This window comes from Dipodomys ordii, unplaced genomic scaffold (assembly GCF_000151885.1).
Source record: "Dipodomys ordii isolate 6190 unplaced genomic scaffold, Dord_2.0 Scaffold26, whole genome shotgun sequence".
Lineage (NCBI taxonomy): Eukaryota > Metazoa > Chordata > Mammalia > Rodentia > Heteromyidae > Dipodomys > Dipodomys ordii.
In genome coordinates this window covers 4,926,400-4,952,573 of record NW_012267242.1, presented here as the reverse complement: position 1 = coordinate 4,952,573, position 26,174 = coordinate 4,926,400, and the positions used below count along the sequence as shown (strand labels likewise).

The 26,174-nt window shown below is 34.9% G+C and overlaps 1 protein-coding gene across 1 annotated transcript in view; it reads left to right on the top strand.

Moving 5' to 3' along the window:
- Nucleotides 1–26,174, top strand: part of Ush2a (Usher syndrome 2A (autosomal recessive, mild)) — a 640,567-nt gene that overhangs the window by 28,631 nt on the left and 585,762 nt on the right. Inside the window, exon 3 of the mRNA XM_013015154.1 lies at nucleotides 6,608–6,740. Coding sequence (XP_012870608.1) covers nucleotides 6,608–6,740 — 133 coding nt within the window. The remainder of the gene's footprint in view (nucleotides 1–6,607; nucleotides 6,741–26,174) is intronic.

Sequence of the window (26,174 nt, the reverse complement as noted above, 5' to 3'; positions counted from 1 at the left end):
GGAAGAGACTTAAAATTATGTCACATTTAGAATATCATAGAAATAAGTATATCTATCCACAGAGAGATTTAGGAGAGGAATGGCTTTTTTTTTTAACATTTCTTTTATCTATGTAAGCTCTCGCATGGAAAGGAGATTAGATTTGTTTAGTGTGTTCTCAATAGTTAGAAGTAGGATTTATGAAGTGAAGACACATAGAAAGATACCTTTCAGTTTGAAGATGTATAATGTAAAAAGCAGTTCAAAGACTAAAGGGTTCCGAAAATCCTCAGAGATATAATGCAAGAATACATAAGCCTCAGGATCCTCATTTGTCCGTGGCAGTGTTCCACTGTGGACGGTTGAAGTATAATAGAGTAAGTGATGGCAGTGTACAGGAAGACAGTTTCCCTCTCATTGGGAGAAGTGTCTCCAAGAAGCCTGCATCATGACTGGATAGAATTCGGGCAGAGAGACACACAAATTGATCCAGTCACCCAAATGGCTGAATTTAACGCACTTCAAACTTGTTGTGGAACCCATTCCACATGATCTCAGATAAATTTTGTTTTTGGTACTGCATAGTTTTATTATCTTTATGAAGATAACCACCACCCTACCTGTGAAGATAAAAGAGTGAATGCATATGACATTCTTAGAACAATGCCTGACATGCCAATTTTACAAGACGTATTAACATTAACTTCTCTTGTTATATGGAAGTCGTTGGCAAAGTATTATTGAAGCATGTGGGATTTGGGGGTGCATGTTTAAAAAAGCAGAGCAAAACTGAGGTAAATGCCTGCATAATAAAAAAAATGGGAATAAATCCTAAACTTAGTATTGAGCATGTGAGCACCAGACAGTGAGGACCTTTTACCAATGAGACTGGGGTTTGGCTGATGGTGAAGGTTAGTAACAAAATTAGATGGGCTGAGTTAGGAGTACCCTCAGAAGACCTTAGCTGGGCGATGGCAATCAACTAGGCTATAGGAGTCCATGTGTTCTCATGCAGGAGAATATAGCGAGTGGAATTTTGAAGTAACCGTAAGGAGTTTTCAGGATAAATTGTCTCGTGCTTAAAAATTACAGATAGTAGTAGAATCATATATGCAAATCCTTCTTTTACTTAGAAATAGAAATTTCTATTTCAGGGTAACTTCTATTTCAGAAAGCCTAAGTTTTTTTTTTAACTCCAAAAAGTTCCTCCTTATGATTAAGATCACAGTGATTTTCTTTCTTTCTTTCTTTTGTGTTTGAATTCCTTAACATTTGAAAGGATGTTCATTCTATTTGTATAATCTATCATCATTTTTCAAGGGTGAATTTGAATTTTGGATGTGCTGCCAATCTAGTCCTTGTTAAATATAGTAAAAAAGATGTTATTTAGCACACTTAAACTGGTTTTACTTTAAGATAAGATCTGTAAGACTAACACAATTGAATGTTTTGGGGAGGTTTGTAATTAATTCCAAGAAGGCAAGTCGCATAGAGAAGGTGCAAATATCTGTGAGACATAACATGCACTCATAGAAAGAGGAAACAATGAAGTAGACAATGATTTGTTCAACTTATTGCGGTTCAGTACTGAAATTTAAAACAAGTATCATTTATACTGATTCGAATACTGCCCAATTGCTCAATATGGTAAAACTAATTTGTGATCTTGTATATAATCTTTGTGAGAGAAAGGATGCTTATTTTTTCTTGGTGTAAGTCGTTGAGCCATTCTGTGTACTGGTTTGATGGGTTTTTGTTTTTTGTTTTTCTTAATCTTGAGGCTTGAACTTGGGGCTTGGGTGCTGTTCCTGAGCTCTTTTGCTCAAGTCTAGTGCTCTGCCACTTTGAGCCAGAGCTCCATTTCCAGTGTTTGAGTGTGTAATTGGAGCCAAGAGTCTCATGGAGACTTTTCTGCCCGGGCTTGGCTTTGAAACATGATCCTGGGATCTTAGTCACCTGAGCAGCTAGGATTACAGGTGTGAGCCACAGGCACCTGGCTGAAGTTTGATTAAATTTAAATTAGAAGGATCCAGAGAATAGGAAACCCATTTTCAAGTAGGAGGGCAGTGTAGTATGCTATCTATTACTTTCCTTAGCATAACTGAACTGTTTCTTTGGGTAGTCTGTGGCCAGTGGTAGTAGAATAGCAAGAGATAACTGGCTTTTCAAGAGAATAGGCAATTATGGACAATGAGAATGCCTTTGTTCAGGTGGACTTGGTGATATTTTCCCTTTATAACTGTTCAGCTAATGTGCAACTTTCATGTCTTTTGAATTATACTCCCTACTAATCAAGCAGGAGGATAGTGTCTTTTTAAGAAAATGTAGTACAGTTTTGCACTCAAAGGGATGAATACAATCTCTCATAGGAACACACATTTGATCAAGAATGTATTTAAATTGAATAAGGAACGCTCAGGGAATAAAGGCTTGAGAATGGTCAGTTCATCTATCTCTGCTTTCCGAAGTGCCCTTGGATCTCTTATGAGAGGGGTTTTTAAGGCCCGTCTGCAATTGCTACTAGCAATGTTGTAGGCTCACTCCCTCAAAGCACATTGATAAACATTCACAAAGCTTCTCTCATCCTCCTAGGGCTTCGAGAATGAGAGAGATGGGAAGTTTGCCTCAACCAAAGGCTTTCTTTTCACAAATCAGAAATTCCCTCGTATATATTCCTATTCCCCTCAATAACTGGCAAGGGGGTGATCAGAATGAGCTATTGCAGAGATCCACCAGTATTCACTGTTTCCCTGTGATGGGGCCCCAGATCAGAATTGTAAAATAGTTGGGAGAATCTTGGCACATAAAACATGGTGCAGAAAAACCAAAGAAGATGTAATCTTATTTATAGAAAGGGGGCTGGGAGGGGAGGGGGTGATGGGCCAGAGTGGCTCTGGGGGTCATCACTCTTGGTTTCTCAAGTACCAACCCCGTGAAGACATCTTCTGAAATTCACTGCAAGTGACACTGAATTCTTCTGCTAAGCAAATAGGTGATGAGTTGATAAAAAAATAAAAATAAAAAAAAGGAGGAGGTCCTGAACTCCCGACTACCGAAATAACACAGTGAATACAGAAAATCAAAACCATGCTTGCTATCTGACTCAAAATAAAGGTGCACTTAAACTTGTAAAAGACAACATTTTTATTTGAATGATATGACAGAGCTGTCAGAGGGGAGCTACCTGCTATAAAGAAAGCCTAAGAATTATTACCTTTATTAGACCAGTGACACTGAGCTTTAGCCATACATTTCCAACTTCTGTCCCTCTACAGAGACAATTTTCTTTTCTTAAATAAACTGTCATGCTAGTGTTAATATATGGTTGGCTTCCTCATGCTCTGAGAATACTGCTGATATAAAACATGTATATGTTAGATTGGTAATAGTATCTTTAGTGTAGCTGACTAGAACAAATGTGTTTCCCTCATGGCTGTGTTAATGTGATAAAGGAAAATTGGCTGTTCATCAGCTTTTGGCTGGGTAAAGACAGTAGAGATGGAACCACATTCTTTTTTATGCATTAATACCACCGAGAACTTTTCCACTAGTTATATTTCATGTGCCTGCATGTTGTGCGAAGATGTTGTAAAACATGAGATAATGCTACCAATAACAAAGTAGAAAAGGCTGTATCTTTTATAATGATAACAGTCAAACACCAAATGACAGTAACAGGCTGTAAAAAATGGGATGCAAAAAAGAAAAAGAAAGAAAAAGAAAAAAGGAAAAGGAAGAAAGAAAGGCAGCCTTATTACCCAGCAGGAAATAATAGATACAGGTACATGGGGTTTTTATGTATAATTTTATGTATGTTAAAGAGTTTTGCTTTAAAATTAGGTCAAATTCAACAATTAAGAAAAAAGAGTATGTTTAGATGATGCGAATGGAGAAAAGTATGTTGAATAATGATTTCAACAAATTAGTTTTAACAGGCATTTGTAATATTAACTGATACATTTTTTTGTTTCATTTAGTTTTCATTGAGGGGATTTATTTTCTTTTAGTTGTGTTTTCTTTATTTGTGTCCAATGTTGGATTGAACTCAGGACCTGGGTGCTATCCCTGAGCCTCTTTGTGCTCAAGGCTAGTGCTCTACCAGTTGAGCCACAGCACCACTTCCAGTTTCTAAGTAGTAGTTGGAGACAAGAGTCTCACAGGAACTTTTCTGCTCTGGCTGGCTTTGAACCATGATCCTCAGATCTCAGCTTCCTGAGTAGCTAGGATTATAGGTGTGAGCCACCAGTGCTGCCTTCTTTTAGTCATTGATTGTAATGGAAATAGAAGGATGATTTCCACCACAACTGGCTACGTTTGGAAATGCTACACATAAATATGAACAGTGTTCAAAGTGACTTGAACAAATTTAAAGAACACATAAATTTACATCAGTAAACTTAGGTGAAGATAATCCGGGAAGTGTCTTTTATTTTTTCTTTAAGTAGTTGTACAAAGGAGTTACTGTTTAACAAGGAAGTTTACAACTACAGTGCACCTTGATCAGTGTCAGCCCTTTCCACATTCTCACCCATCTCTCCCCTACCCCCCTTCTTTTCTCACTTTTCTTAATTTTGTGGGATATGAATTGAAAGCTGTACTGAATTCTCCCATTCTTCTCCTCTTCATTTTTCTACCCCTTTCCACTTGACCCTACCCCATTCCTTTCAAGTATCTCTTCCTGGTATTTATTTTGTTAAACTTTGACCCTTCAATTAAAGTAAAGCAAAGCCTTATAAATGGAAGTTACTATTTAGATTCAACTCGAGCAGATGTCTTAATTTGGCTCTACTATGCTTGAGAAATTTAAATATAATATCTCTCTAGGTTGGCATTTCACACCTGCTGTTTTCCCCTGATATTGGCCATAGGACCTCACCTTCTTTGTGTCAATTCCCACTATTAACTCAGGGCTATACAGAGAAACCCTGTTCATTGTTAAACATTTTTTTTGGAGGGGGGTAATTAGTGTATTTTATATTCTTTATTTTAAAATGTGGTTTTCTGTATTTTTATAAACTTTCAAAGGTTGTACAAGAAGGTTACAATCTTTAACATGTCCATCTAAGTATCTACATATCTTGATGACAGTCACCCTCCAGCCCATCTGTTTTCCCCATCACTACGTTCACTTCTTTATCACATATGGGATCACATTGAGGATTCTTGCTGAGTTTGTCCCTGTTCCCTTCTTCATCCATATTCCCCCTTTCCACTATCCCTTTAGAAGTTTTGAATGGAGTCCCCGTGGGAATAATTCTCATAATGATTTGAAGATATCAAAGGATAAATGTATATCATCGCTAATTCTTGCAAGCCCTTTTTAACAGAAGAACATTAAAAATATACTTTATTGGCCAGATGTAGGCTCACTGCAGATCTGTGTGGGATGGTAAAGATGTTTCCCCTATATCCCCTGCCTTCATATAGCCACACCCTTTCCCATAGCAGAACCCCACACCAAAGAGGTACATTTTTATACTGATGAGTCTATGTTGACTTGTTATTACTCAAAGTCCACAGAAGAATGATATTTTGAATGCAGATACAATTTTAATTAGTATTAACTCCAACCACTGAATTGCAAGACATTGTTACACCTCTTTATTCTTTCAGTCCTTCCCTCCTCCAGTTTTTATCTGCCCTTTGGGTTGATTTGCTAATTTGAATGATAGTGATTCTCTTCATATTTAAGTCAGAAGCACTTGAACAGAAAGACCATGTGAACAGAGTAAAGTTGATGTCAAAAGAGAGGGATACTTTTCTAATTGTACATTCTCCTCAAAAATGTTGTGGAGAGACAGTCTATGAGATACTCTGCACAAAAGGTTGATTGAATTGATTCCACAGGAATTGTATCACACAGCAAAATTCTATGATCATATCTGTTGGGTCTTTTGTTAACTAATTGTTATTGGACTATATCCAGAGTTATTTATATATTGTCTATGACTACTTTTCTGTTGATACATTCAGATGAACAATTGTGTCAAGGGCTATCTGGCTCACAAAAAAACTAATTATTTACTTTGCAAAGAAAAAAATTTCTTTCCATTCATTTATGAAAAAAATGTGCCAATCCTTAAGTTGTGGTTAGTGTGGCTTGATTGATTAGCTTACAATGTGACTGACACATTTTTGTCATTTTGTTATTCAATATATCTAAGACTTGCCATCTGGATACCAATAACTTAGTAAATATTTAGGAAGACTATATTGTTCTAGTAAGTTATTTTGACATACATTTCTGGTATATCTGGTCTTGAATATTTTTCTCTATTGTATGCTACCTTGTCTCCAAATTCATTTGGCATTGAGAGAACACCATATTCTCAAAAAAAAAAATCCCCAACAACCTTACAAATGCAGTAAGCTAGTGATAGGGCAAACTATGCATAGCAGCGAGTCCCTTGGGATATATTGACCCAGCACAGAAGCACACTGTAGATTTATATGTAGTCTTGTAATCATGCTGGGCTATCACTTTGCTATTGAAATAAATCGTTTCCAGTCTTCCCACCTGAAGAAAGTAGAGAGATAGGAAAATAACTTGAAAAAGACTGCTAGTATGGGGTTATTATACTAAAAAAATGTATGCATTAAAAATAGTCATGGTGATCATTTCTTATAGGTGCATCAGACAAAAATCAGCTTCTTCTTCAATGGTTTGGAGGAAGATAGTAAAGCTTATGATGTGAGAACTCTGCGTGGTCCAGTTGAAGACTTTGCTTCCAGTACTGTACAAATAGGACAGAGTTCAAATGGTAAGATTTAGAAGGCTATTTGTTTGTAAGTCAAGAGAAAAATCAAACAAAGAGTGCTAAAAATGTTAAGGTGTATTTATTTCTTAGGGCTGCTGAAACATATTACCACCATCTGGTTTGCAGCTGAATATAAGAGAAATGTATTCTTTCATTATTCAGGAGGCTAAATTTCTGAAATAAGCATCAGTCAGTGCTGACATCTGCCAGAAAGTCTGAGGGGATATCCTCTTCATGCCTCCTTCCTCTACCTGGTGAACTTTACTTGTGCTTGACTGGCTGCTGAGTTACCCCCGTCTTTTGCTCTATGATTTAATTTGCTTTAAAAATATCAAATCTCTTTATTTAAAAATGTATCTACAGCAAAAGGGCTTCTGCTGAAAATCAGTTGCAAACAGACAGAGCATAATCATTAATTCTCTCTCAACTATTAGCAACTTAAGATCTATCTACTACAGTGTTAATGTTCACGTGTTTGCAAGTGCCATTTCTTTACTTTTCAATTTGTACAATGAGTTTTTACTTTTCTACTCCTGGATAAAGCACACAAACAAACTCGTGGGCAGACCCTGCCAAAGGTGCCACCCATGAGGTGTACCACTCTCTTTTCATGTGACCTCTAGATCATTTTCCTTGTTTTCTTCTGAGCAGAGTTAGGATAACCCATCTCATGATCCTTCATTGTTTCTCTAAACAAACCCCTGTTTTCCTAGAAAGGTAACAGTTACACATCCCTAGTGCACTATTTTTGGGGGCCACTATTAAACCTCCTACATTAAGGACACATTAAAATGAAAGATTTCTGTATTCCGAACAATTTGAAATGTATAGAAAAATTGGGACTACATATTTTCCCTGTTTAGATTTTAACGTTGGGACATTGTTAAAGTAGAGCTTTTGCATGTTAGATTAATTCTGTGTGTTCATGAATTATTGTGCCAACAGGCAGTGAGTAAGGTCCTTAGTCTTTGAAAATATCTCTAAATTAGTTTATCCAAAAGAATGTCCTGAACAGGAACACTGGACAATTCTTGCTCTTTTAACACTTTACTGTGTTATAGTTGTCTGCCATTCAGGTTCATTTCCTGATGATTAATGATGCAAAAATCTTCCAATATGCATATTTATGACATAGATATGGCTTGTATGAAGTTCTTTTTCAAGTGTTTTTCATCAATTTTTACCTGGCTTGTCTACTTATTAATTTGCAGGAGATCTTTAGTATTTTAATGAGTCCCTTGAATACCCAAATACAAATATGATGATGATAGTGATGATAATGATGATGATGATAGTAATGATGATGATGATGATAATTTATGTGAAGAATACACTAGATGTTTTGGTAGGGACTGTATTGAACTTGTAAATCACTAAAAATATGGGCATTTTATCAATATTGCTTTTTCCAATCCACTTTTCTGACTCCTCTTCAGTTTTTTAAATCAAAGCTTTGTAATAGTGCAGATATATTTTAACCTTTTATTTTCACTAAATTTTCAAAGTATTTTTGTAGCTATTATAAATGAGCATACATTCTTTGTTTGTATTTAAGATAATTCACTGCTAGCATGTGGCAGTGCTACTGGATTTTAATGTTGACTTTGTACTTTGCCACTTGATTGAATTCATTTCTTAGTACTCATAGCATTTGGAAGGTTCTTTGTTGGGGTTGTTCCTATTTATAAGATCATCTGTAAACAGGAACCTTTTCAGTTCTTTCCCTATCTGTATGTCCTTTTATGTTTTCTTTGCATTATTTCCTTATGAGACCTTCCCAGAGTGTGTTGAATAAAGTGAGGGAAGCGGGGACCTTGTCTTGTCTCTGATATTAGAGATACCTGTCAGATCTTTCCTGTAGCATGATGTTAGCTCTTAGCTTGTTCGGAATGACCTTAGTATGCAGAAGGAAGTTTCTTATATGCCTAATGTGTTCAACATTTGAATAATGAAGGGATGTTGAGTTTAACTTAGTGTCTTTCTTCTATTAACATCTCAATGACCAGGTGGCTTTTTTCTTTCATTCTGTTCTGATGTAGTGTATCACATTTGTTAATATGCATATATTGAACTATCCTTGAATCTTCTTGATAAATCCAACTTGATTATGGTGAATGATCTTGTTAGGGTACTGTTGTATTCAATTTGTTAGTTTTGTGTTGAATGAAGATTTTTGCATCTTGCCTCATCAAATTGAATTGAGTTGTGATTGTGGTTGTGTCTTTATCTGGTTATGGTATCAGCAAAATGTTGGTGAATAAAATGTGTTTGAAAGAAATGTTTTCTGCTTCTACTGAAATAAGTCAATGGGTTTGGTATTAGTTCTTTAAATGTTTAACAGAATTCATATGTGATATTTTGCCAGTTAGAAGATTTTCTTGGATGGGATATTATTTTATCACTGATTCAAGTTGTCATTTCTTATTGATCTGCTTATATTTACTATTTATTTATTATTTAATCTTGGTTTAGTATGTCTAGGAATTTGTCCATTTCTTCTAGATGATCATTTTTTGGCATACATTTGCTTATAGTAAGATACTGATTTATATTTATATTTGTCCTTTTATATTAAATCAAGTTTTTATTACATTTCTGTGATGTTAGTTGTAATATCTCCACTTTAATCTCTGATTTTATTTAAGGCATCTCTCTTTTCTTAGTCTAGCCAACAGTTTTTTGATTTCAAAGTGGCTAGAACATCTTTCATTACCACCAGTCATGAATTAGAGTTTCTGTTGTTCCATGTCCTCATCAGTGTTTGGTTCTTTCATTGTTCTGGAGTTTGCCTTATTGTTTAATTTATTCTTGGGAATTATACTGGGTGTCTTTTTTTTTGTAGACTGATTTTGGAACTTGAACTCAGGACCTTGACTGGAGTGGCATGTTCTTTACCATTTGAGCCACACTACCAGTCATTTTGCTTTTTGTGTTTTTTAGATACAGTACCATGGTTTTGCCTGGGTCAACCTCGCAGATTGCAACCCTTCTTCCTTTGCTTCCTGAATCACTGGGATTGCAGAAATGTGCAACCTGTAAAATCCTTTATGCAAAAATGTCCAGATACTTATTATGTTTCAACTTTATTTTCTAATTTTGTTTCTATCACATAAAATAAGATCAATTATTTTTCTAAATTCATGATTCTTTCAAAAGTTCTATAATCATATTATTGGTGCAGAATAGTCACTGAAAAGTTTCAAAGGTTTCAAGGTATTCACAAAATGGACATGGATTTTATGTTGTCATAGTGATATCTGTTTTTTTATTATTTTAAAATTAAAATTTTCAGACTTTTCATCTACGTAGAGAGGTAAACCCATGTCAGGTTTAATAGAATATGTATATTTGGTATTCAACATGCATTTTAAAAGTGGTTAAATTTCCAAGCTCTGGTAGCAAACAAAGTTGGGGCTCAATACCATCTAGTTATGTTCCTTTGATCCAAATACTTTCTCTCTTTAAATCTCTGGTTTTTAACCTAATATTATTTTAATATATAATACTTAAAGGTATTATGATAAACTCAGGTATATTTAGGATATCTTGCTTGCTCAATATGAAATGTGCTGTGAGTGGTACTAGAACTGGACATGGTGGTTCGTGCCTATGATTCCAGCACTGTGTTGCAACGAGCATGTGATTGAGGCTAACCTGGACTACACAGATTTACCTTGAAGCCAGATGGTATCATGTAATGAGATCCTGTCTCAAAAAACGAACCAAATCAAACTAAAACAAAATTGGCAATTATTAGTAATTCCTTTCAGAGTCTGTTTTCTTATTTGCATAGCAATCAGATAAAGATAATCATTCCATATGATTTTTGTATGGGTTTGAAAAGCTGGAAATCATTATCAATGACTTTGTTACTTTAATTTGAATATGCTTTTAGGTCCAGCTAAACATGTAGGGAAGCAATAATTTAAGGTATCCAAGTATTTAAAAACTTGTTTTTCAGTTATTTGTGTGCTGAAAAATTTTATAAATTATTCTGCCAGCAAAAATTCTAAAGCATTAAATCTTGAGCTTTATTTCAATATTTAATCTCATCTAGTACTTTTAGCAGTACTTTATTACACTAAATATTTGATACTGCTAAGTATTACACTAAGTATTTGATACTGCTGTAAATTTTTCCACTTTGTGATGCAGGGTTCAAATGATGTGTTTCTTTTCTACTTCAGTATGCCAAATGTTGAATTAATGCCGCCAAAGGCATTACGATCTGGAGATTATATTTATTTTAAAGCTGTCTGGGAATGAGTTTTTTCACTTGTGATTAGAAAACATATCACTTGAAAAGTACTTGATTTCAAGTACTATTTAATTTTTATTAAATGTTCCTCTTCTATATTCTGGAAATTGAACAGCTATGGGGGGAAAGGATATTCTAAAATAATTTTTATCTTTATCAACTTCTACGTATGGTTGTATCTACTGTATCTTTTCTCTAATTAGAGATGGCACATAGACCGGCTCATTACTTCTGCCTAATGAGCCAGGCTCCATGCCACCTCTCTAATCAGAAAAGAGATAGGTACAGAATGTTCCTGAAGACTTATTATAAATCATTTTCTTTCTCTTCGTGCTTTAAAAATAAAACAGGAAAATTAAATCACTGTCTTCCTCCATTTTGACCAGAGCTGAGATGGTTCCATTCAGAAGGGGTAATTGTGCAAGAGATTCCCGTGAGCTAAATTAAAGGTGTTCTCATGCAATGCCAGGTTGAACAGTCAGTGCCTCTGACACAAGCCTATCAGTTGAAGAACCGATAGCTTGAACTTGGTTCTTCTTTTCTACATCCAGGAAATAATGGCTTTCCACATGACTGCTGGCTACTACGGATTTTCTGAGTTTTACCTCTGGTTAGTGTAATGCTTAAGAAAAAAACAGTATTCCAGTAACACAGCTCCTGCAGGACTTGTTTAAGAAGTTACACAGAAGATGAGTAGACTGCTTTTCACTGGACCCTCATCTATACATCCTAATGAGATAACTTGTTCTCATCAAACCAGATTTTACACCTAAAAGAACCTTAGACCATATTGACAACTGAAAGACAAGACTGCCCTTACAATATTTTCGCCCAGGTGTAAAATTATTTCAGTGTGGTCCTTTGGAGTTCTAATGGCTGTCACACAGCTCCAAAGAATCACTCTGAGGAGTAACTGTGGCCTATTCTTAGGCCTCCCAATTTGGATTTAAGACTCCAGAACCAAGTGAACAGGCATTTTAGAGCTATTTCTGAAACAAGTTAATACAGAGCCTTTGCTTCCTATTAAAGATGGCAGATTTCGCATTCTATGTTCAAGTGCACTGCATTTTCTTCAGATGGTTGGTCCCATGAAGCTTACCCAGGGATGAAAAGGACAAATATGTAAAGCTGCCTCTAACTTACTTTTCCTTCTCTGTTTTCTGAGATGTGTGCATCATAATTAATGTGCTTGTGCTTGATTCTGGAATTGGAATGCAATTTTTAGTTTCTATCAGTGTCTTACTGATCTACCTTTTGAAACTCAACTAGGTATATAAAGACAAATTTCTTTGCAGTTCATCTTAGATTGTGCTTCATTTTATTTTCTAAGAAATGTTTTGGAAATTAATAAAAAGTAGAAAAGTACAGAAATTGGTTAATGAAGATAGACAAATGGAATGGAAGAATATGTATATATACATATATATAAAGTCTGGATGAGGACAAAATTTGTTTCAGATCATTGCATAAGGATTATCTATCAGTACTCTCAGGACAATTAGTTCTGTTATGAAAATAGAGGATGTTAAATGTATGTCTCATAACCAAACTAAATAAAATAGGATGAATTAATATTTGAAACTGTAGAATCATGAAAAGAAAATGAAACTATTTCTATAATATCAACATATTAAAGGCTTCTGTAAGCCTGATACCATGTCAAAAAAATAGAAGAAATGTATGGAAACATCTGACTAATAAACTGGGAATACAAAATTCTCATAATGCTTATCATTTTTTAGTTTGATCAGAAATATAAGAGAGATCAAATAAATGTTGCTAAGAGTTTGGGCTAACCTAGAAAACTGTCAAAGTAAAAATATATATGAAGAACAAATTTCAAGACATAATTACAAAATTATATTAGACAACTAAAATATGTATTAAATATTTACAGTAGATCTAAAATAAGGAATAATTAGGATAAGTAAAACTTATATAATACATTTATAAAATTTCTGTGTATAAATTCTCCCTCTGTATATAGTGTATGTATACTATATAAAGCATATCTACTAAGTATATACTATATATACTATATACTAGTAGCATATCTATATATACTCTCTATATTCTATATACTAGGGATTGAATCCAAGACTCCTATATACTAGCCAAGTAGTCTACCTCTTAAGTCATATAACCAGTCCTTTTGTTTTTCACTTTGTGTTTGAAATATGACTATAATAATCAATACCTGAGAAGTAAGGCATGAGATATAGAATCAGACAGATTTAAGTTTAAAATCCTAGCTCTGCTTCCTAAGAGCCAAGTGACTTTGGCAAATGCTTTGACTTCTCAATTCAATTTCCTAATTTGTTTCCTCATTTGTAAACTGTGTTTTATGTACATACATTTTCAGGATGATTGCAAAGCTTATAAATAATGTATGCTTGATTCATGTTAGCTATCCAATTAAATATTGCTGTCATAAATATTATTAAATTAGGTATTACTTAAGTTTATTGACTTTGTGAAAAATAAGTATTTTTAAACAATAGTCATAAGCCATATTTTGTGTTTTGGTTTAAAGTTAAATGGTAAAGGGAAACATCTCAATTTAGTAAAATCTCTATAGATTTTTAAGATGGGATATCTGGGTAATCCTCACAAAAAGCCCTGACTTCTACCCGTGGTTAGCTATTTTTATCTGAAGAATTTATTTTTCTATTCCTTGTCCTGCAGTCAGCACTTCACATTCTCTCAGCTCTTCTACAAATATTTTTTAAATTTATCTTTACTTTTGATGGATATTTTCATTGAGTGCACATCTCCACATTGATCATGGTTATCAATCTTTTAAAACTTTAAGTATTTCATTGTCTTCTTATCTTCATTGTTTCTGGTGAGAAGTCAACCATCATTCGTATCATCATTCCTATGTATACTATATGCTGTTTACCTTCTGCTGCTTTTCAGATTTCCTTTTTATCGTTTTCAGATTGAATAGGATACATCTAGGGATCCTTTTTATTGTGTTTATTCTCCTAGAGTTTCACTCAAATACATGGTTGTTTGTTGGTGATTTAATAACTGTGTCAAGCTGGTATAATGGTAAATACCAGTGGAGCTTGAGGCAGGAGAATTGTAAAATTGAGACACATCTGGACTACATAAGCAGACAGTGTCATAAATGATCAACATCTTCTCTCCTTCCCTCCTTGTTTGTTTACTTTTCTTTCTTCCTTCCTACTTCCCTTCACTCCTTCCTTCCTTATTACCTTCTTTCCTTCCTTCTTACCTTCTTTCCTTCCTTCCTTCCTTTCTTTCCTTTTTTCTTTCTTTCTTTTTCTTTTCCTCCTTCATTCCCTCTGTACTTCCCTCCCTCCCTCATTCCCTCCTTCCTTTCCTTCTTCCTCCCTCCCTCCTTCTCTCCTTCCTTCCCTCTTCCTTCCTTCCTTCCTTCCTTTCTTTGTTCTTTCCTTCCACTCTTCCTTCCATCCTACTTTCCATCCTGCTTGCCTGCCTGCCTCTCTAAATATTACTTCTCCATTTTCTTTGTTTTAATCCAAAGATATTAAATATATATGTTATAGAACTGAATTTTGTCCATATGATTTTAGTTTTATAGTTTGTTTTCAGTACTCATTTTTTCACTTAGTCTTTTTAAATATATATTTATTGTAAAGATACTGTACAGAGGGGTTACAGTTACATGAGTAAGGTAATGAGTATATATCCTATAGAACATTTTTACCCCCTCCTTTGTTTTTCCCCTACCATCCCTTTCCTTCCCACCTACTCAATTCCTCCCTCATCCCCCCACCAGAAGTTGTAAAATTCATTTTCAACAGTGTCTTGTACATCTCATTGGTACAGTGGGTCAGCCTGCATCCCTAGTTAAGCATTTTGTTATTTCCCTTCCCCTCCCCAAATCAGAAAAATGTATATACAAGATGCAGGGCACCGGAATCAAAAACAGTGAAAATAGGGGCTATACTGTGGGAGAAGAACATATGCAAGAAACAAAAAATTCACACAGTACATTAAAAGTGCATTAAAAACAACAGCAACAAAGATAAAACCTCTTGTGTTCCTATCTTGGGGTTCATTTCGCTTAGCATCAGGTTATATGGTCATATGTACATAGCTTTTGACCTTTTCTGCTTGTCCTAGCTATATACTAATTATTGAAAATAAGGGGAACAATAGGACCTATGTTTCTTTGGGCCTGCTTGTTTCCAAGTCTTTCCATTTCCTAACAAATGGGGTAATGTCATTTTTTCTGATGGAGGCTTAGAATTCATATATATATATATATATATATATGGAGAGAGAGAGAAAGAGAGAGAGAGAGACATACACACACACACACACACACACACACACACACACATACCACATTTTCTTGATCCATTCATCTACTGAGCGGCATCTGGGTTGGTTCCATACCTTAACTATGGTGAATAATGCTGCGATAAACATGATTGTGCTGGTAGCTTTAGTATGGCCTTGTTTGTTTTCATTATGGTAAATGCCCAAAAGTGGGATTTCTGGATCATAGGGGAGCTCTATGTGTAGTCTTTTGAGGGACCTCCATACTGCTTTTCAGAGTAGTTGAACAAGTTTGCACTCCCACCAACAATGCAGTAGAGTTCCCTTTTGGCCACATCCCCTCCAGCATCTGTTGTTACTAGATTTCTTGAGTATAGCCATTCTAACTGGGGTGAGGTGGAATCTCTTAGTATTTCTGTTTAGATAGTATTTATTGACCTTTCTTGAATTCATAGATGATTTTTACTATTGCATCTAGGCTTCTGTAAAAACCATCTAGAACATCATTTATTTCCAAATCATACTTTTCATTTACACTATTTCTATGTGATTCCTTTTGCAGATGTCATCTATTTACTGAGATTCATCATCTAATCACATATATTCATATTTTTCTCCTTCTTTCACAAGTTTTTTAAAAACTCATTTTTACCATAGATATACCAGGTTATCATCTGTATTATACCTCTATCCCTTTCTATCGACTCCTCTCTTTTTAATGGGCCATACTTGCTTGCTTTTCCTCATGTGTTAAAATGCTTACATTACATGACAAAAATTTTATATAAAAATGCAAGGAATGGAAGCAAATTATGATTACCTTCAGGATAAAGGCACTAATGGCTCATTGGTCATATAGAATGAGGTGAGAAGAGGAAAGAAACAGTACTCAATGAAGTTGAAGTTGAATATATATGTGGGCTTTACTATAGTTTATTAATATTTAGTTCTGGTTGGGAGTATCTGTGAATAAGATCAAAATACTTACAAACTCATTGTGTGGTCAAGTCCTTTGGAATTCTAACCTGGCCTCCCACTCTATATATGGATACCTTTTGCTTCTTTATTGATTCTTCTATTTAGTACCACTCTCTTAGGTAGAAGAACAGCCCTTGCTCTCAATTTAATTTAAGTCTCTGATGGGCTTTAAAAAATAGTTGCTTGTATTACCTGACTTATTTTGGTTGTTAGGCTGATAACAACAAGGCGCTCTTGCAACTTTTCAATTAAATCAGGTGTAGAAATCAGACTCTTATTACGTTAACTGATATTCTTTATTTGACACAGTCTATGTATATCTTTGCAACCTTCTAGATTCTCTCAGCTATGGCTACTTTCTGTCTCTCTAAGAAAGGAAGATACTCTTTAATTGCCTGTAAAGATTATTTTAGTAAAAGGGAATTAACCTTATTGTGACTTCCTTCCTCTGATTTTTTTTCTGGTAATTTTTGTAAGTCCTATTTTTATCTCTGGCCTTTTAACTTTGGTTGTTTCCTCTGGCTTTCCTGACATCCACTTATTGACAAGACTTAGAACTGAATCATATTTTATATATCTACCCAGTGTTTAAAGACAAGATTATTTTTCCCTTATAAAAAGACTTTTCTTGATCTCGATTTTCTCTATTAGCCAGTTTCATTTCCTTGTTTCTTCTCTTTCAGAAAAAAAAATAAATGCTCTCAAACGATTTTCACCAATACGAGTCTTAAGTTCTTCTTTTCCAATTCCACTGGCTACAGTCAGATTTTTGGTCATCATTGTCTTAAAAGTGTGTTTGTTAAATTTCTACTGACCTTCACATCATAAGTCTCATAGCTCCTTTCAAGTTCCTGTCATATTTGACTAATCAGCGTCATGAGTTGATCACTTCTTTGGTTTACTTTCTTCACTAAACATCTGAGATTCCTTCATCTCCTGGTTTGCCTGGTAATTACTAACTATTGCTTATTATAGATAGGGTTGCTCTTCCTTTGCATTTATGTGACTTATTACTATTGGTATCCCAGGCAGTAAGACTAGGCTGAGTTGCTAAGTAAGTCTAAACATACTCAAATTCTTTTAAAGAGCCATCTCCAGTATTATAGCTTAAAATAGCATGACTTTAGTAATTTGATTTCCAAATATAATTTAGTTACTAAAATGCAGGTTGTTAAAAATTTCCATTTGGATGTTTACATGTCCAAATTAAGCTTAGTTGTTTTTTTTTGAAACTGTAGTGATTTGCTGAAAAAAAATACTTTTAGACCACAATCCACCTTTCCCTTTGTCTCTCCCATCTCAAGTGAGGACAATTTCATTTTTTTCTGATACTATGAAGCAAAACAGTTGGAGCCATCCATGTCAATTCTATTTTTCTCCCATTCAGTATCTTTGTGTCAGGAAAATACTGTTAGTGCTATTCTCAAATCCATTGAGAGATTTTGATTTCTTCTCTATTACATACATCCCAATCCAAGTCTTGGTGGCTATTCTAGTCTGGGTCATTGTATCAGTTTCTATGTTGGCCCTCCATTTTGTTCTTAAAACATCAAGGAGAGCTGTCCTATTCAATAGGAATACAACTCAAAATGCTATATTTTACTATTTCACCAGAATGGCAGCCACCAGTTCTGCAACAATCTACATGACTGCCACTTTCTGATTTCAGTGTTTCTCTGGCTTGATTTCTTGCTCTTAGTCTCTTGTTCTCTTTACATTACTCAGACTGTTCTTATTTCTTAAATATGTGAGTTACACTTGTGTCATAGAGAGACCTTCCTCCATTGACTATTCCACCAATGTGTAAGTTGCTATGTGTAAAGCTGACTTCCTTTTCTGCTGATGTCCTTTTTTTTTTTCTTTTTGTTGGTGTGGGGCCTGAACTCTGGGCCTGGGCGCTGTCCTTCAGCTCTTCAGCTCAAAGATAGTGCTCTACCACTTGAGCCACAGGGCCATTTCTGGCTTTTTCTGCTTATGTGCTGCTGAGGAATTGAACCTAGGGCCTCATGCATGCAAAGCAAGCGCTCTACCACTGAGCCACCTTCCCAAGTCCCAGATGTCTATGTCAATAGTCCTTCTTAAATGTCCCTTTTCCCTCTCCCTACTGGAAATGGCATAGGTCAGCTCCTTACTTTTTGTCTGCATTGTGCTTCCATGGGCACTTGTCATCGTTAAAGTATTATATAACTAACGTATAACTAACTAAGTGGTATATTTCACTTTTCCATCTAGAGCATAAGTTTTATGAGGGCAGGAATCATTTTAGTTTGCATTGCATTCCCAGGCACCAGAAGATGCCCTGCAACGTGTTAGCTATCAATATATTTGTTAATAGATTAATAAATGTTTTCTTGATAAATGAGTGGATGGGTGGATCTGCAGAGCAGAATGCAAGCTAGCATAAAATATTTTAGGCTTAAATCAGCCTTAGTCTGTAGTAATTATCCAGAAGTAATATATCATGAAAAAGTAAGATGAGAATGGAAAATATGTATAAATACTTGAGCAGGCATTGTGACTGAGGGATGATTTTAAGCTATACCAAAAAAGTAGAAATAAGAAAATTGGGAGGGAAAAAGCATGACAGGAAAGAAGTTTAGGAGGATACTGTTAAATTTTTATTCATTTGAATTAGTATGATTGGTAGAAATAGTAAAATAACATTATGACCGAAAATTGTTTAGAGGATTGACTTCAGAGATAATGATCTGGAGATGAGAATATTTTTCACAAAAGTTGTTTCTGAATTTCTAGAAGCAGGTGAAGTTCTTGAAGGAAAGGCTGTAAAGGAAGACTATGTCCTGAAAATAGGAGGTTGGGGAATGTCAATGAGATAGAGAAATGTCTGTGGAAATTCTGTGGTGCAGAAAAATCAGGATATTTAAAATTTCGGGAAAGACCAAAATTCTAGATTCTCGGAAATATCAAGAAGTGGAGAGTGATGGAGATTGTGAAGTTGTGAAACCGGAAACAATGTGTGGTAGCCATCAAGAATGGTTTCTTCAGGGCTAGAAGCTTGGCTCCCATGGTAAAGCACCAAATATGAGCAAGCAAGCAAGCAAAGTGAGACTTGAGGCTCTGAGTTCAAATGCTGGTATTATGACAAAAAGAGACGTTCAGTGTAGTAGTAGGTAATCTAAGAGATTATGTAAAAAGGAAAAAAAGAGAAAAGATTTCAGTGCAGATGTTGGATAAGAGTGCCTTATGGAGAACAAAAGATATTAGAGGAAGTATTCATTGTGAGTCTGTTTTCTGAGGGTTATTACATGTGTGTATTTTAAAGTCATCTGTAAGTTTTCAAAATAAAGCTTTTCACCGATATCAACGACTGATTCCTGAAATATATCTTGAAATCCACAAAACTTTTAAGATAATGCATATAATTTACAATGGTATGTAACAATTTTTTAGTTACAAATGACTGAGTACTGAATGCTCATTGTTTTGGGGTTAGTGCAATTGTCATCTCATTTGGAGTTTTTTTATCTTGTAATTCAGTGACAACCAGAGAATATACTTATCTCTTGCTACTAATGTCTGAAAAGATTAACAATAACCAATCTAGAAAAAAACACGGTCATTTTTTGGCTTGAAACTTTTTTCTCATGGAAACTAAAACGTAACACATAAAGTGTTTTGGCTTCTCATCCAAGTTCCGTCATACTTCATAGGTGTGGATTTTTATCTGTTGTTTTTAATTTGTTCCAAAATAAATGAAGAAAGGCCATTACCAAAGTCTTGGTTGAATGGATACAAATTTGCTTTTTATAGTACTGTAGCACACTGAGAGATTGTTTTGTAAAATGCTATCTTAAAAGGTTTGTTATTTCAAACAATGGAGGGGAAGGGGAAAAACAAGTCATTTAAATAGGGATACAGGTGGACCTGTTGCAACAATGAGAAGTACAAGTCGTTATGTCAAAAACGAACTTTACAACTTTGGGGGGGGCAGGAAGGTTTGGGGGGGAGGATGGGAAGGGATGGGAAGGGGAAACAAAGGAGGAGGCTACAATGCTTGATAAGAAATGTACTCATTATCTTGCCCAAGTAATTGTAACCCCTCTGTACAGTATTTTCACAATAAAAAAATAAATAAAAATTAAAAAAATATTTCCAGCATAAAAAAAGAATTTTATTTAAAATCATTCTTGAGTGTTTTTCTTAAAAAACGTAATTATAAATTACCTTTCAGCCTTTGTTTTTTGTCAGTTGTGGGGCTTGAACTGTGGGCCTGGGGGGGGGGCGGCATCCCTGAGCTCTTCAGCTCAAGGCAAGTGCTCACTATACCATTTGAGCCACAACACCACTTCTAGTTTCCTGGTGGCTGATTGGAGATCAGAGTCTCATGAACTTTCCTGCCCAGGCTAGCTTTGAACAGTGATCCTCAGATCATAGCCTCCTGAATAGCTAGGATTATAGGTGTGAGCCACCAGCACCTGGCTATCTTTAATCCTCTATAAAATATGAAAGTATCTACTTGATATGTTTCAATTTCTCTTTTTCTCTCATACATCCTTCACTTTTATGGCATCTGTGTTAATCATTCTAGTTCTAATACAATTCATTTTTGTTTATGATGACAAAGCTAATCTTGACTCATTGCTATTAACATTTAGCCTACTATTCATTAAAATATATTCTTCTTCCAGTTTTAGACAATTATAGATTTGAAATTCCATATTAGGATTGCAACTCCTGCCTGGAAACAATTTTTAAAGGTTCAGAAATATACTCTTCTGTTATGTACATATATCTTATCATTCTCATGTATTTTTTAAAATTAATTTTATTGTTTAGGTGATATTCAGAGGGATTACATTTATATACATAAGGTAATGAGGACATTTCTTGTTGAACATTGTTATCTTCTCCCTTACTTTTCTCCCTCTTTTCTCACCCTAACTCCCTCCACCCAAGTTGTAAAGTTCATTTCCAACATGTTGTCTTGTGAGTATCACTGTTTTATTGGTTCACTCTTTGTCTTTGGTAGGCTGAGTCATATGAACCTGCACTTTTTGTAGAGTGGAATGGTCAAATGAATGCTTTAAATGCTTCAAACTGAACAAATTTGGATATGTATCTGATTAATATAAACTATTCTTTATGTTGTTAAAATTTATATAAATATATATTCTATCTATCTATCTATCTATCTATACCAAACCAGATAAAACCAGAGAGAATATTTTCAATTTTCCTTTTAATAAGAAAATGTTCTTTTTTTGAGAATTTTCTACTTTGAAATCTAACCATTCAGTTTAGCTGTTCTCTAAATATTCGCTTTATGGTAAAGGACCATACTATTTATTCTGCGGTTCAGTTTGAGGTTATCTGTTTTTATAATTTATAGAATTCTGCAGTTAGAATTTTCTGTCTTCCTTGTGTCCATTCATGAGAATTTCCATGGAAAAGGCACCAGGAGGCACCACCTGCTCCTTCGCCCTGTTCACCTTCCACTCTGCTACATCAAAGGGTCCCCAAAGTGCTTCAGCCATCCTGTACTACTGTCAGCCCCAACTGTCCATTTGCTGGAGTCCTTATCAAAATATCATTTTTGGCCAAATTTTGCCCCAACCAAATTACTTCTTTGTTGTAGTTTTATTTCCAGTAAGAACTAGTAAAGATTTGAAAATACACGCTTATTTGGCTTTCAAGTTTTCTCCTCTGTAAATTGTCCTAGTCTATACCTTGTTAAACTTCCACTCTGTATCTTCTGTTCCTTGAGGGAGTTATACTGTTATTGTCTGCAACTCAAAGAATTTAATTATGTGGTTAAAAAAATTCCTTTAACATTTATGGTTTGTTATTTTGCATAGGATTTTTAATTTTAGCATTAACAAATATATAATCACTTCTTTTGTGGTCTGCATTTATATTATTACTGTATATTTTCAGTAAACACACACACACACACACACATATATATATTTCATTGAAGAAATAATGGGTTCCATAGTGACCTTTTCATACAGGCTTGTAATGTACTTTGGTCATATTAGCCTGCACTTACCTACTTGTGTCGCCCTTTCCTAATCTGCTGATCTTCCTTATCCCGAATTGGTCCTATTACACTTCACAGAATGAGTTTGTGAGCATATTTTTACATTTCTAATTTGGCAAATAATGTAAGGATCACTGTGTTAGCTCTTTTTAATGATCTGGAAAAATTTAGAGGTTGATTCCATCTGGTACTGGGATTTTCTGTGGAGGGACTTAAATTACTGTATCAGCGTAGTTACTTTTTATTGATTTGCTAGGGTTTTTACTTATTTATTTTGCAAATATCTTTTTAGGTCCATTTTGGTAGATCATAGAAATGTATCCATTTCTTCTTGATTTTTAATTCATGGAGTATAATTTTTACAAACTATAATAATCTCAGAAATGTGTTTTGTATTGGCTCTTTAGTCTCCAGTCCAATTATTTGGGTCTTTTATTTCCTCATTATGCTAAGCTTAGATAAAGATTATTGAACTTTTCAAAGAATCAACTCTTTGTTTTATTGATTATTTGATATTTTTAGACTTTTTTCCATTACTTTTTTTCTTATTCTTTTTCTTCTACTCATTTGGCATTTGCATGTTTTGTAAGACTGTGCTCAATAAGTATATTACTGATATTTCTTTGATTTTTTTTTAATGTAGACCCTCATATAAACTTCCTTCTTAGAACGGCTTATACTATATCCCATGGATTCTGATACATTGGTTTCTATTTTTACTTGATTCTGTGAATTTTAATAACTTGCTCCCTGATTTCTCCAGGTATTCACTGACTGTTTATAAGTATATTGCTCAGTCTCCAAGTGTTTGCACACTTTCTATAGTTTCTCTTGCACTTGATTTCTTGTTTTATCCCATTAAATTGTGACAAGATTTAAGAAGTGTTTTCCATTTGTTTATTTATTTTTGTATGTACTAAGACTTGTTTTATGGCCTGAAATACAGTCTGTTATTGAGAAAGTTCCATGAGCCACTGAAAAGAATACACATTTTGCAGTTGTCTAATACAGTATTTTATAGGAATTGGCTAAGATTACATCATCTATAGTGTGGTTTCAACCCCAGGTCTTTGTTGATTTTTTTCACATCTAGAAAACCAATCTATGGTTATGAATGGGTTATTGGATATTATTGTATTAGGATTTAACCTGTCCTGTATGTCTATTCTTGTTGGTTTTATGAACATCAGTGCATTTGTATTATTTCTCTTCCTCCTCCTCCTACTTCCCTTCCCCTCTCTCCTCCTTCTCTACCTCTATGTTCTCCTCTCCTCTTCCTTTTCCTGTTCTTTCTCCTTTGTATACTAGGCTGTTCATGCTGCTTCTGCCTCTATATTCCAAATACAAGAGTACCTGGTGAATACTGTGGCACTTCACTATAATTGGTATATTTTGTGACTATTGTGAAGTGAATTTTCTCTCTTCTGACTAATTTTTGGCTTAAAGTCTACCTTAGTATATATCAATTTATCTGTTTGCTTGCTTCTAGATTTTATTTGCAATATAATTTTCTAGCCTCTTACTTTCATTCTGAAAATACCTCTGCTTTCAGGGGTGCTTTTCTGCAGGTAATTTGTAGGTAGTACTGTTCTTTAACCCAGACAACCAATTTCTGTCTTTTTATAGGAGGATACTGACTGTTCATATAGTGGATTATAATTCAAAATTATGAATTAATTTCTAGGATTTTGACGTTTTTCCAATGTTCAATTGTTTTTCCAGTTCTTGTTGGTTTACATGTTATTTCAGCGAGATTTATTTTTTCCATACTTTTCTGGATATGTTTAACTTTTTCTTATATGTGTAAATTTCCTAGGTGGGCACTCTGCCACTGGGACCACCACCTCAGCCCTGTAGTGCTTGTTTAGTCATTGCAAATTACTTTAGTTTATATTTATTTTAGGTGGTTTTTACTGATCTGTTTGATTTTGCTGGATGGAGTAATACAGATTGGCAGTCATTTCTTTGCAGGGCATTTACTTACGTCTTTCCCTCTTGGCCTTTACAGTTTCTGTGGAGAACGTTTCTTGTGATTGCCTTTACAGATGGGTTGGTTTCTCTTTTGCTACTTTCTGTATTCCTTATTGTTATGTAAGCATCTTGACATCGTAACTATAATGTAGCATTGTCAAGTTTCTTTCTCACGTTGTCTCTTTGAGCTTTTAAATGCCTCCTACACCTGGATGTTTATATAGTTCCTATGATCTGATTTTATTTTATTATTATCCTTACGTAGTTAAAAAAAGGAGTTGCCTTTTAACCAAGCCATTTATAGATACAGTGCATCTAGTTCAGTGTCACTCCTTTCAACATTTTCACTCATTCCACCCCTACCCGTCCCTTCCCCCATTCTTCTTAATTTTGTAGTATTTACATTGGATTTTTGACTGCATTCTCTCCTTCTTCTTGTCCCTACCTCACTATTTTCTATGACCCATTCCTGGTCCTTTGAGTTGGCCTTTCTAAGGTATTATACTATTTGAGATCTCCCTTGAATCTATCTTATTTGAGTTAATACATTTGCATATATTTGCATACTACCCAATAAATTTACTTCTAAGTTTATAAGCTAAATCTAGCTTCCACTTATAAAGGGAAGCATGCATCCTTTGTCGCTCCTGGCTTGACATTGTAACTTTTTTTTCCAAATATTTTCATTTCTTTACAACTGGTACAATATTATTCTTTCTAATGGATGGGTAAAATTCCATTGTGTACACAGGCCACATTTTTCTATCCATTTGTCCATTGTAGGGCATCTGGGTTGATTTCAGACCCTGACTATGGTGAATAGTGATGTAATAACCATAGATGTGCTGGTGGCTTTACTGTATCCTGGAAAGCAGTGTTGAGGTTCCTCAAAAAATTAAGCAGAGAACTACCTTATGTTCTAGCAATTCCACTCCTGAGCAGGTACCCAAAATATCTGATAAACTTTTGTTAGTATTCCCTGGAATATATTTTTCTATGCTTTTCCTCTGTGCCTTGGTGACTACTTTTATACCCAAATGACATGTGTTTGGAACCTTTCTCATGTACCTGAGGTTTTGTACATTCTGTTAATTATTTTCATTTTTCTTTATTACTGCCCGAATGATCTAATTCATCAGCCTTTTTCATCAAGCCCTGATGTTCTGTTCCCATTGATCAATCTATGAGTGGGACTTTTCATTACATTTTAACATGTGATTTATTGTGGTTTTATTTCCAAGATTAATGTTTTATTCCCTTTTGAAAATATCTCGTTATTGAAATTTTTGTTTGCATGCTTTGTTGTCTTCCTTCAATTATTCACTTATTTTTTTCTATTTTCTTAGAAGTCGTTGATCTTTTTAAAAAAATCATTTCTTTGAATTGTTTAGCATTTCAACCATTTAAATATATTGGGCATTTTTAGTGGTTATCTTTCTTGATCTCTCGCTCTCTCTCTGTCTCTCTCTCTCTCGATTGAACTAAAAGCCTAATGTTTGCAGGGCAGGTGCTCTCCCATTTGGCTCATGCCTACCTAAAATTACTTTTTTACTTAGTTACTATAGATAGTGTCTGGCTTTGTGCTCCAGCCAGGTTGTGCTTCAGTCTTCCTGCTTGTGCGTCCATTTGCTGCTGGCGATAACAGATGCATGCCACAGTACCCAGTCATGGTACTTCTCCTGTTACTTGGATGGCAGGCAAGCCTCCTCACCCCATCACTGGCTGATGTGGAGTCCGGTGGTCTTTTATATCAAGCTGTTCTTGAATTGCAGTCCTTCAGCTCTAACTTCCAAGTATTTAGGATTACAGGCCTGAGCCACCATGCCTTGAGCCACCATGCCTTGTTAGTGATTTTTTAAAAAATATTTTTCCAGTTGGGTGCTGGTGGATCATGCCTGTAATCCTAGCTACTCAAGAAGCTGAGATCTGAGGATCATGGTTCAAAGCCAGCCCG